The sequence below is a fragment of the Oncorhynchus tshawytscha genome, linkage group LG11, assembly GCF_018296145.1.
Source record: "Oncorhynchus tshawytscha isolate Ot180627B linkage group LG11, Otsh_v2.0, whole genome shotgun sequence".
Lineage (NCBI taxonomy): Eukaryota > Metazoa > Chordata > Actinopteri > Salmoniformes > Salmonidae > Oncorhynchus > Oncorhynchus tshawytscha.
Genome location: NC_056439.1, coordinates 17,754,178 through 17,767,770, shown reverse-complemented (window position 1 = coordinate 17,767,770; position 13,593 = coordinate 17,754,178). Strand labels below are relative to the sequence as shown.

Genomic DNA, 13,593 nt, shown 5'->3' with positions numbered 1-13,593 from the left:
CAGCAGGGACAGGGAAGATGGTTAAAATTGATGGGAAGATGGATGGAGCCAAATACAGGACCATTCTGGAAGAAAACCTGATGGAGTCTGCAAAAGACCTGAGACTGGGACGGAGATTTGTCTTCCAACAAGACAATGATCCAAAACATAAAGCAAAATCTACAATGGAATGGTTCAAAAATAAACATATCCAGGTGTTAGAATGGCCAAGTCAAAGTCCAGACCTGAATCCAATCGAGAATCTGTGGAAAGAACTGAAAACTGCTGTTCACAAATGCTCTCCATCCAACCTCACTGAGCTCGAGCTGTTTTGCAAGGAGGAATAGGAAAAAAAATTCAGTCTCTCGATGTGCAAAACTGATAGAGACATACCCCAAGCGACTTACAGCTGTAATCGCAGCAAAAGGTGGCGCTACAAAGTATTAACTTAAGGGGGCTGAATCATTTTGCACGCCCAATTTTTCAGTTTTTGATTTGTTAAAAAAGTTTGAAATATCCAATAAATGTCGTTCCACTTCATGATTGTGTCCCACTTGTTGTTGATTCTTCACAAAAAAATACAGTTTTATATCTTTATGTTTGAAGCCTGAAATGTGGCAAAAGGTTGCAAAGTTCAAGGGGGCCGAATACTTTCGCAAGGCACTGTATCATTCATTTATAAGTCAAAAAAATGGATGTTGGTTCAAAATATCAGAATATTCCAAATAAACATTAAGTGATTTCCCTTCGAGTGAAACTGGCAGCGTTTTAGCAACATGATATCTTCATCAAATCTGTTTCATATACACCCCCAGACAGAATGTGACACCTACTTTTCCATTTTCTGAGAACACTTAGATATGGTTGATTTCACGTTTGCATAAATTCATAGAATGTTTGGAATGACGTAGGTAGCTAGCTAACATTAGGTTATGTGTTTTTAGCTTGCCAAATAAATAAATAACTACATAAATGGATACGCTAGCCCGGGGGTGTCAAACTCAGTCAGCTCATGGGCCTTATTGAAAGAACAATGAAAGCCTGCCAGACATGTTTTTGTAAAAGAAAACTGCATCTGAGACTCTACCTGGGCATTGTTTTATTTGAAAAAATGTGGCCCTTTTATAATGTCAAATTATTTACATGTATATAGTATTTTAACATTACAACAAAATAAGAGAGAAATCATATTTGCCAAGCCTTTGCTGCTATGCTTGCAGAATATCCATAATATGTTGCGAACCTAATCGAAAAGTATTTAACAATTCCAAATAACAAAAAACGTAGCTGTACGTTTTAAGGTTTAAACTTATAACATGTTTTTTTAGTTTTTTTTTGCACTGCATGGGATCACTGGTGCAGTTGAATGCAGCATTGTTGTATGATGCGCTCAAAATGTCTTGTAGTTGAGTAGCCAGCCTAGGCTACTGCTCAAATACTGTTTTGTTAGGCCTATATGTTTCTCCTTTGCATGGTGTTTTATGTTGCAGGTTATGTTTTTTTGGTTATTCATTGTCAAGCTCTAAAAACCGAAGCCGGACTGCGAACTGTTGCATGTGTCTGTACACTTTCCCTCCACTGCACGGTTAACGGGACACGCAAAAGCAGCGCAGTTGAAGTTGAATTCACCAATGCAAGTGCATCAGGCTGTAATTTCAGAAAGTAGATGACTCAACTGTTGACTCATTTGTACTCGCTTGTGTGTCCCTCTATTAGCTACGTCAAATCAAATCTACTCAAATTTTATTTGTCACATACACATGGTCAGCAGATGTTAATGCGAGTGTAGCGAAATGCTTGTGCTTCTAGTTCCGACAATGCAGTAATAACCAACAAGTAATCTAACTAACAATTCCAAAACTACTGTCTTATACACAGTGTAAGGGGATAAAGAATATGTACATAAGGATATATGAATGAGTGATGGTACAGAGCAGCATAGGCAAGATACAGTAGCTGATATCGAGTACAGTATATACATATGAGATGAGTATGTAAACAAAGTGGCATAGTTAAAGTGGCTAGTGATACATGTATTACATAAGGATGCAGTCGATGATATAGAGTACAGTATATACGTATGCATATGAGATGAATAATGTAGGGTAAGTAACATTATATAAGGTAGCATTGTTTATATATTTACATAATTTCCCATCAATTCCCATTATTAAAGTGGCTGGAGTTGAGTCAGTGTCAGTGTGTTGGCAGCAGCCACTCAATGTTAGTGGTGGCTGGTTAACAGTCTGATGGCCTTGAGATAGAAGCTGTTTTTCAGTCTCTCGGTCCCAGCTTTGATGCACCTGTACTGACCTCGCCTTCTGGATGATAGCGGGGTGAACAGGCAGTGGCTCGGGTGGTTGATGTCCTTGATGATCTTTATGGCCTTCCTGTAACATCGGGTGGTGTAGGTGTCCTGGAGGGCAGGTAGTTTGCCCCCGGTGATGTGTTGTGCAGACCTCACTACCCTCTGGAGAGCCTTACGGTTGAGGGCGGAGCAGTTGCCGTACCAGGCGGTGATACAGCCCGCCAGGATGCTCTCGATTGTGCATCTGTATAAGTTTGTGAGTGCTTTTGGTGACAAGCCGAATTTCTTCAGCCTCCTGAGGTTGAAGAGGCGCTGCTGCGCCTTCTTCACGATGCTGTCTGTGTGAGTGGACCAATTCAGTTTGTCTGTGATGTGTATGCCGAGGAACTTAAAACTTGCTACCCTCTCCACTACTGTTCCATCGATGTGGATAGGGGGGTGTTCCCTCTGCTGTTTCCTGAAGTCCACAATCATCTCCTTAGTTTTGTTGACGTTGAGTGTGAGGTTATTTTCCTGACACCACACTCCGAGGGCCCTCACCTCCTCCCTGTAGGCCGTCTCGTCGTTGTTGGTAATCAAGCCTACCACTGTTGTGTCGTCCGCAAACTTGATGATTGAGTTAGAGGCGTGCGTGGCCACGCAGTTGTGGGTGAACAGGGAGTACAGGAGAGGGCTCAGAACACACCCTTGTGGGGCCCCAGTGTTGAGGATCAGCGGGGAGGAGATGTTGTTGCCTACCCTCACCACCTGGGGGCGGCCCGTCAGGAAGTCCAGTACCCAGTTGCACAGGGCGGGGTCGAGACCCAGGGTCTCGAGCTTGATGACGAGCTTGGAGGGTACTATGGTGTTGAATGCCGAGCTGTAGTCGATGAACAGCATTCTCACATAGGTATTCCTCTTGTCCAGATGGGTTAGGGCAGTGTGCAGTGTGGTTGAGATTGCATCGTCTGTGGACCTATTTGGGCGGTAAGCAAATTGGAGTGGGTCTAGGGTGTCAGGTAGGGTGGAGGTGATATGGTCCTTGACTAGTCTCTCAAAGCACTTCATGATGACGGATGTGAGTGCTACGGGCGGTAGTCGTTTAGCTCAGTTACCTTAGCTTTCTTGGGAACAGGAACAATGGTGGCCCTCTTGAAGCATGTGGGAACAGCAGACTGGTATAGGGATTGATTGAATATGTCCGTAAACACACCGGCCAGCTGGTCTGCGCATGCTCTGAGGGCGCGGCTGGGGATGCCGTCTGGGCCTGCAGCCTTGCGAGGGTTAACACGTTTAAATGTCTTACTCACCTCGGCTGCAGTGAAGGAGAGACCGCATGTTTTCATTGCAGGCCGTGTCAGTGGCACTGTATTGTCCTCAAAGCGGGCAAAAAAGTTATTTAGTCTGCCTGGGAGCAAGACATCCTGGTCCGTGACTGGGCTGGATTTCTTCCTGTAGTCCGTGATTGACTGTAGACCCTGCCACATGCCTCTTGTGTCTGAGCCGTTGAATTGAGATTCTACTTTGTCTCTGTACTGACGCTTAGCTTGTTTAATAGCCTTACGGAGGGAATAGCTGCACTGTTTGTATTCAGTCATGTCACCAGACACCTTGCCCTGGTTAAAAGCAGTGGTTCGCGCTTTCAGTTTCACACGAATGCTGCCATCAATCCAAGGTTTCTGGTTAGGGAATGTTTTAATCGTTGCTATGGGAACGACATCTTCAACGCACGTTCTAATGAACTCGCACACCGAATCAGCGTATTCGTCAATGTTGTTGTCTGACGCAATACGAAACATCTCCCAGTCCACGTGATGGAAGCAGTCTTGGAGGGTGGAATCAGCTTGGTCAGACCAGCGTTGGACAGACCTCAGCGTGGGAGCTTCTTGTTTTAGTTTCTGTCTGTAGGCAGGGATCAACAAAATGGAGTCGTGGTCAGCTTTTCCGAAAGGGGGGCGGGGCAGGGCCTTATATGCGTCGCGGAAGTTAGAGTAACAATGATCCAAGGTCTTTCCACTCCTGGTTGCGCAATCGATATGCTGATAAAATTTAGGGAGTCTTGTTTTCAGATTAGCCTTGTTAAAATCCCCAGCTAGAATGAATGCAGCCTCCGGATAAATCGTTTCCAGTTTGCAGAGAGTTAAATAAAGTTCGTTCAGAGCCATCGATGTGTCTGCTTGGGGGATATATACGGCTGTGATTATAATCGAAGAGAATTCTCTTGGTAGATAATGCGGTCTACATTTGATTGTGAGGAATTCTAAATCAGGTGAACAGAAGGATTTGAGTTCCTGTATGTTTCTTTCATCACACCATGTCACGTTAGTCATAAGGCATACGCCCCCGCCACTCTTCTTACCAGAAAGATGTTTGTTTCTGTCGGCGCGATGCGTGGAGAAACCCGCTGGCTGCACCGCCTCGGATAGCATCACTCCAGTGAGCCATGTTTCCGTGAAGCATAGAACGTTACAGTCTCTGATGTCCCTCTGGAATGCTACCCTTGCTCGGATTTCATCAACCTTGTTGTCAAGAGACTGGACATTGGCAAGAAGAATGCTAGGGAGTGGTGCACGGTGTGCCCGTCTCCGGAGTCTGACCAGAAGACCGTCTCGTTTCCCTCTTTTTCGGAGTCGTTTTTTTGGGTCGCTGCATGGAATCCACTCCGTTGTCCTGTTTGTAAGGCAGAACACAGGATCCGCGTCGCGAAAAACATATTCTTGGTCGTACTGATGGTGAGTTGACGCTGATCTTATATTCAGTAGTTCTTCTCGACTGTATGTAATGAAACCTAAGATGACCTGGGGTACTAATGTAAGAAATAACACGTAAAAAAAACTGCGTAGTTTCCTAGGAACGCGAAGCGAGGCGGCCATCTCTGTCGGCGCCGGAAGTTGGAACACAAACCGTTATGACTGACGTGATCATTTGATTGCGTTTTGTTTAATTGCATTTACATACCCAGCCTTATTTACAGTCATCGGTTTGTGTTCTAACTATTGAGTCAAACTGAAACAGTGGAGTCAGCAAACAATGTATTGGTGAATTATATTAATCATCCATTTAAACGTATCTATCTATTCTGCCAACAATGCCTTACTATATATATGTCACGGAATTTGGAGTCAAAATAGAACCTATTTTTAGTCTGTTTCATATCTGCAAAGTAGTTAAAAAGCTGTTAGTTCCACTTTTAAAATAAAGTATTCTAAATCCATCCAGAATCTTCTGATTTGAGAAAAGTTTCTTTTCCAGGTGAGATGAGGGCAGTGGAAAGGTAGGACCCTAAATGGCAGGTAATCCAAGAACGGAAACAAGGAGACAGCCAGTGCTTCAATAAGTATCAGATATTCAACTTGATACCAGAGGTCTCTTGGAATAATCTAAACCTGTCCCCTAAATGCAAGCAGGTGGGGACCATGTTTACTGTTATACTTAAGGTATAAAGGTTTAGACCTGTTCTACCGGTCTTGATTTGTTTTGAGGCAGTCGGTCAATTTGGAGTGAAAGGAAAGGCCAGTGGGGTGCTTGTGGAGGTTTATACAGTGTTACCTACAGAGTAACCAACACATACCTGGGTTCAAATACTATTTGAAATCTTTCAAATACTTTGAGTGTTCGCTTTGGAATGCCAGGTGGGTAGTGGTTGCACTTTTGGGACGTTTCCATTGGTTATATTTCATTAGGCAAGCTTAATCAAGCACCGGCGGTTTTAGAAACGTTCAGGATGTGGTATACGTTCAGGATATGGTATACGTTCAGGATGTGGTATACGTTCAGGATGTGGTATACGTTCAGGATGTGGTATACGTTCAGGATGTGGTATACGTTCAGGATGTGGTATACGTTCAGGAAGTGGTATACGTTTAGGATGTGGTATACGTTCAGGATGTGGTATACGTTCAGGATGTGGTATACGTTCAGGATGTGGTATACGTTCAGGATGTGGTATACGTTCAGGATGTGGTATACGTTCAGGATGTGGTATACGTTCAGGATGTGGTATACGTTCAGGAAGTGGTAATGTTCAGGATGTGGTATACGTTCAGGATGTGGTATATGTTCAGGATGTGGTATACGTTCATGATGTGGTATACGTTCAGGAAGTGGTAATGTTCAGGATGTGGTATACGTTCAGGATGTGGTATATGTTCAGGATGTGGTATACGTTCAGGATGTGGTATGTTGTCACATAAGGACCAGTGTGGAGGAGCTGCTAATTCATACAGTTCTGAAATGTGCATATGTAACCGATGTGAAATGGCTAGCTAGTCAGCGGAGTGCACGCTAATAGCGTTTCAATCGTTGACGTCACTCGCTCTGAGACCTTGAAGTAGTTGTTCCCCTTGCTCTGCAAGGGCCGCGGCTCTTGTGGTACGATGGGGTAACGATGCTTCGAGGGTGGCTGTTGTCTATGTGTGCAGAGGGTCCCTGGTTCGAGCCCAGGTAGGGGCGAGGAGAGGGACGGAAGCTATACTGTTACACATACAACACCTTTTTGTGCTTTCTTTGCAGAAATAGGTAACATACCCTGTCATTTTAGAAGGCCACTTCACACAGATTGTTCTGAAATCGTTTATGTAGGTAGAAACAGCTAAGATTAGCATTCCTAAAACATTATTTTGTTTAAATTTTATATGATCTCTGAGAAATTAAGCTCATTTGATTGCACCCAAATTAGCCATTTTTTTATTGAAATTATTTTTTTTATCGGATTCCTCATGTCTTACTCATTATTAGGAAGAATGATGGTCCAAATTGGATATGAAATATTGAAGATTATATGAATCCTATGAATTAAAATAGACTATTTGGGTGCAATCAATTAGCTTAATTTGTCAGAGATCAAATGATATTTCAACAAAAATAATGTTTCAGGAATGCTACTCTTATCTGTTTCTAACTTGGGAAACGTCTTCAGAACATTCTGAGATGGTGGGTGTCCATACTCTTTCTTGTGCTTTTTAGGTGGAGAAGGTTTCCCATACATACATACATACATACATACATACATACATACATACATACATACATACATACATACATACATACATACATACATACATACATACATACATACATACATACATACATACATACATACATACATACATACATACATACATACATACATACATACATACATACATACATACATACATACATACATACATACATACATACATACATACATACATACATACATACATACATACAGTACATAGGCATGATTGACAGCAGGGTAACATAAGCACAGTTTGGACCACTATCCACCAGTATATTCCACCTTAAAGAGCAATAATAGCCATAGGCAGGTCAAGGTAAGGTAAAGGTGGTGACGAGATGTACACTAATAGTTGTACTAGTTCCCATCCTGACAGACACCTCGTTAAGTTCGCTGATGACACTGCCATCCTTGATCAGCCTTGTTGCATGTTGACGAAGACAAACATGGCCTAAATGGCTTTGTAGAGCCGGTGTGACGAATCACACTTGGTCCTCAATACCAACAAGACTAAAGGGATGTTCGTAGACTTCAGGAAGCGTACAACACCTACCTCTGCAACATCTATCAGAGGACAGAACATAGAGATGGTAGAGGAATGGAGATATCTGGGTGTCGTCTTGGACAATGAGCTTCGGTGGAGTAAATGTACAGACCTGATCTACAACAAGAGCCAATAGAGACTGTACTTTCTCAAAAAGCTGGAATCTTTTCATGTTAATATACTGTACTATACTGACTCTGTTTTACAAATCTTTCACTGAGAGTATTTTAACTTCTTGTATTGTTTGTTGGTTTGGCAATGCCACTGTCAGCCAGATAAATATGCTGAGAAGGATTATCACCACAGCAAGCAAGGTACTTGGAGTCAAACAGACAGGCCTGGATGAGATCTTTAAGGTGCCCTCCGCAAGGCTCACAAAATCAGTTTAGACCTAAGTCACCCCCTGTACCCGGACATTTAACGAATCCCCTCTGGGCGCAGGTATAGGGCACCCCTCGGCAGGAAAAACGGAACTAGACAATCATTTGTGCCAGGTGTGTTATCCCTCCTAAACAGCTCAGGCTAATGTTCCTATCCACCCACTAAGACCAGCAGGCTAATGTTCCTATCCACCCAGTAAGGCCAGCAGGCTAATGTTCCTATCAACCCAGTAAGACCAGCAGGCTAATGTTCCTATCCACCCAGTAAGGCCAGCAGGCTAATGTTCCTATCAACCCAGTAAGGCCAGCAGGCTAATGTTCCTATCAACCCAGTAAGGCCAGCAGGCTAATGTTCCTATCAACCCAATAAGACCAGCAGGCTAATGTTCCTATCCACCCACTAAGACCAGCAGGCTAATGTTCCTATCCACCCAGTAAGGCCAGCAGGCTAATGTTCCTATCAACCCAGTAAGACCAGCAGGCTAATGTTCCTATCCACCCAGTAAGGCCAGCAGGCTAATGTTCCTATCAACCCAGTAAGGCCAGCAGGCTAATGTTCCTATCAACCCAATAAGACCAGCAGGCTAATGTTCCTATCCACCCAGTAAGGCCAGCAGGCTAATGTTCCTATCAACCCAGTAAGGCCAGCAGGCTAATGTTCCTATAGACTCAGTAAGACCAGCAGGCTAATGTTCCTATCCACCCAGTAAGACCAGCAGGCTAATGTTCCTATAGACTCAGTAAGACCAGCAGGCTAATGTTCCTATCCACCCAGTAAGACCAGCAGGCTAATGTTCCTATAGACCCAGTAAGGCCAGCAGGCTAATGGTCCTATCCACCCAGTAAGGCCAGCAGGCTAATGTTCCTATCAACCCAGTAAGACCAGCAGGCTAGTCTCTTTTTATTGGTATGTAACTGTTATGAAAGTTGTTTTGTCAATTTGTACTAGTTGTCATGTTGTGTCATGTCTAATGCTCATTATATTTTTCTCTCAACAGTATATATGGCTTCTATAAGGGGATCCTCCCTCCAATCCTGGCTGAGACTCCAAAGAGAGCAGTTAAGGTAAGGCACAGGAAGTGCGACGCTGTTCACCACGTGCATGGTCGACGCGTCAGGTGGCGTCACCCCTCCGCAATGCTCGTCCCTCAGTGCAGGTGGAATCGCTGCGGTATCTGACGTAAGACAACGCAACACATGCCCACTAGAGCTGTGGGTGAATCACCTGTGTGACAACCCAGTAGGTTGTGTTCGTTAGGGCCCGTCATAGCAAAACGTTTTGCAATGGACCACCATAAATGAGGGCTTGTTATTGGACATGTTCAAATAGTACCTCCCTGTTTCACTCCATTTCCGAGTGTCTTCTTCCATTTCATGCTGAACACACCCCGGCTGGAGTTCCACACTTCTACTGTGTGAAAATCTTCCCCAAGCGTGCTCGCTACTGCTGACATCCAGGGAACACAGCACACACAACCTTCTCTGGGTACATCTCAAATGATGCAAAACTCATCATACCGGCTGTATATCTGCCTGCTTGAATTGCGACTAGCTCAGATACACATAAAACAAAAACAAATGACCCCGGGAATAGATAGAACGTCACTCAGAGATGCACAAAAACAACAGAACATTCAACATGGGTCAATCGTTCCTTTAAACAGCAGATGAAATGGCCTCTGCAGGGCTTTTTGCCCCCCTGACCTCAGATTAACACATCTACTGATTTGTCGCCAGGCTGATTTGTCGCCAGGCTGATTTGTCGCCAGGCTGATTTGTCGCCAGGCCGATTTGTCGCCAGGCCGATTTGTCGCCAGGCCGATTTGTCGCCAGGCCGATTTGTCGCCAGGCCGATTTGTCGCCAGGCCGATTTGTCGCCAGGCCGATTTGTCGCCAGGCTGATTTGTCGCCAGGCTGATTTGTCGCCAGGCTGATTTGTCGCCAAGCCGTTTCATTGTACATGTAATACAGGAAAGAGATAGGAAGTGACTCTATTTTGTGACTATTTGAGGCCTAAGTCCTTGAGCATCACAACCCACAAATCACTGTCCTTAGGGATGGTATTAATATCGAGCGACCACATGGACGGTCTGTTATTGGTTCAAATCTTGTTCAAAAGTATACGGTGCCTTCAGAAAGTATTCACACCCCTGGACTTTTCCCACATTTTGTGGTGTTATAGCCTGAATTTTGAATTGAGATGTATTTATTTTTGTCACTAGCTTACACAAAATACCCCATCATGTCAAAGTGGAATAGTGTTTTTCAAAAAAATGTTTTGCAAATGAATAGGAAATGAAAAGCTGAAATGTCTTGAGTCAATAAGTATCCAAACCCTTTGCTGTGGCAAGCCTAAATGCGTTCAGGAGTAAAGATGTGTTGAACAAGTCCCATAACAAGTTGCATGGACTCTGTGTGCAGTTATAGTGTTTAACGTGATGTTTGAATGACTACCTCATCTCTGTACCCCAAACATACAATTATCTTTAAGGCCCCTCAGTCGAGCAGTGAATTTCATACACAGATTCAACCACAAAGACCAGGGAGGTTTTACAATGCCTTGCATAGAAGGGATAGGTAAAGATAAAATAATTAAATGTATCACTAGCCACTTTAAACAATGCCACTTTATATAATGTTCTCATACCCTACATTACTCATCTCATATGTATATACTGTACTCTATTCCATCCACTACATCTTGCCATCTTGATGTAATGTATCACTAGCCACTTTAAACATTGCTGCTTTATATGTTTTCACACCCTACATTACTCATCTCATATGTATATACTGTACTCTATACCATCTACTGCATCTTGCCTATGCCGTTCGGCCATCACTCATGTATATATTTTTATGTACACATTCGTATTCATTCCTTTCCACTTGTGTGTATAAGGTAGTTGTTGTGAAATTGTTAGGTTATATTACTTGTTAGATATTACTGCATGGTCGGAACTAGAAGCACAAGCATTTCGCTACACTCGCATTAACATCTGCTGTATGTGACAAATACTTTTGATTTGATTTGATAAGCAGACAGTGAATATCCCTTTGAGCATGGTGAAGTTATTAATTACATACACCCAGTCACTACAAAGATACAAGCGTCCTTCTGAACTCAGTTACTAAAGTAATACATAAAGAAAATGTGGCAAAGCAATTCACTTCTTGTCCTGAATACAAAGTTTTATGTTTGGGGCAAATCCAATATGACACATTACTGAGTACCACTCTCCATATTTTCAAGCATAGTGGTGGTTGCATCATGTTATGGGTATGCTTGTAATTATTAAGGTCTGGGGAGTTTTTCGGGATAAAAAAATTAACGGAATGGAGCTAAGCACATGCAAAATCCTAGAGGAAAACCTGGTTCAGTCTACTTTCCACCAGACACTGGGAGATTAATTCGCCTTTTCAGACAATATCCTAAAACACAAGACAATATCCTAAAACACAAGGCCAAATCTACACTGGAGTTGCTTACCAAGAAGACAGTGAATGTCCTGAGTGGCCGAGTTACAGTTTTTAATTAAATCTACTTGAAAATCTATGACAATACCTGAAAATGGTTGTCTAGCAATGATCAACAACAAATTTGTTGATCATTTTGAAAATAATAATGGGCAAATGTTGCACAACCCAGGTGTGGAAAGCTCTTCGAGACTTACCCAGAAAGAGTCACAGCTGTAATCACTGCCAATGGTGCTTCTACAAAGTATTGACTCAGGGGTGTGAATACTTATGTAAATGAGATGGTGTATTTTCAATAAGTTTGCAAAAACGTTTTAAAAAATGTTCTCACTTTGTCGTTATGGGTCAAGGGGTATGAATCAAGGGGTATGAATACTTTCTGAAGGCACGGTCTGTGTACATCATAGTGGGCATACATGTAAGTGCAAGTTTTGTGACCGTTGTGTGTCTTTATGTAATGAGTCTGTCTATAACTTCCTCCTCCTGGCTTGGACACCTCCTTTATCTCCATCTCTTCTCTCCGTAGTTCTTCACCTTCGAACAGTACAAGAAGCTGCTGAGTCTCACCGGTCTGCCCGCTGGCCTAGTAAGTTACCCAAACACACACACACACTCACTCTGACAACTATGTGGGGGCGGTTTTTCACTTCAGATTTTCCACACACAAAACAAAAGCACCCAAGTATATCTAACCCCATCACTCAAACCCCGGTAGATGGACACCCATTGACTGACCGTCAACATTCTTACCTTGACTAAGATTTTTCTTCTGGCTGACTCTGTGAGTCAGATGTGTAACTGAGACAGAGTCACCTCTACAAGGAATGACCCCACCTTCCCACCCAGCATCCATTCAGCTGACAGATGTGTGTCAGGTGTGATTTCTGTGTGATGGATGGCCTACCTGTGCTAACCCGTACCTGTACACACTTCACAATGACTAGCCTAGCTGTACCTGATCTGGCACCGCGTAACTACTGCAGCGTGTTTGCATAGCCATCCACGGAGAAATGTTTACCTGTCCCATCAATCACTCCTCTCCACCTCCTCCACCCCCTTCAGTCTCTGTAAGCGGTCTCCACATCTCCTCCCTACCCCCCCTCCTCTCTAAGCCTCCCACAACCAACCCCACCCTCCCCTCTAAGCCTCCCACAACCAACCCCACCCTCCCCTCTAAGCCTCCCACAACCAACCCCACACTCCCCTCAGGCACTGTGTGGTTCTGTAAAGTAACATCATTAGTAATGAATTAGTGAGTGGGTGGGTGGGTGGGTGAGGTATGTGTGTGTGGGATGGGGGGGGGTGTTTGTGTGCTCGCCCCAGGTCAGGACCCATCCTCACAGACAGACAGACAGACGGACAGACTCAGCCACTTCTTCCTCTCTGCCTTCTTATTGCTGCTATTCCTCCCTCCCATCAATCACACTGAGGCTGTTCAGCTGCATACCCTGAACAGGATGACACACACACATGCTCAAACACACATACAGTACAAAACACACACACACCGTACAAAACACACACACAGGTACAGGGGCACTTGACAGACAGGCGGACAAAACAAGAGGGAGAGTAATGACCTGCAGACTTGTTCCTGACGTTTTCCCATTACGCCTGTCCCAGAGCACGCACACGCATGCAGTACAAGCCACACACACATCGCGCAAAAAAAAACATGCATACACACACCTGGACCTGCACCTGGACAAGAGGAATACCTATGTCAGAATGGTGTTCATCGAGTACAGTTCTGCTTTCAATACTCTAGTGGCCTCCAAGCTTGTCACTGAGCTCAGGGCCCTGGGTCTGAACCCCTCTCTGTGCAACTGGGTCCTAGACGTACTAACGGACTGACGCCAGGTGGTGAGGATAGGCAATATCTCCGCCACGCTGATCCTCAACACGGGGGTCCCACAGGGTTGTG

General features: G+C 44.0%; 1 protein-coding gene across 4 annotated transcripts in view; it reads left to right on the top strand.

Moving 5' to 3' along the window:
• The window catches only part of slc25a21 (solute carrier family 25 member 21), a 257,226-nt gene that overhangs the window by 227,759 nt on the left and 15,874 nt on the right, over positions 1-13,593 (top strand). For all 4 annotated transcript variants that reach the window (XM_042329859.1, XM_042329860.1, XM_042329857.1 and 1 more), the window contains 2 exons: positions 9,191-9,257; positions 12,196-12,255. In XM_042329859.1, the coding sequence (XP_042185793.1) occupies positions 9,191-9,257; positions 12,196-12,255 (127 nt within the window). The remainder of the gene's footprint in view (positions 1-9,190; positions 9,258-12,195; positions 12,256-13,593) is intronic.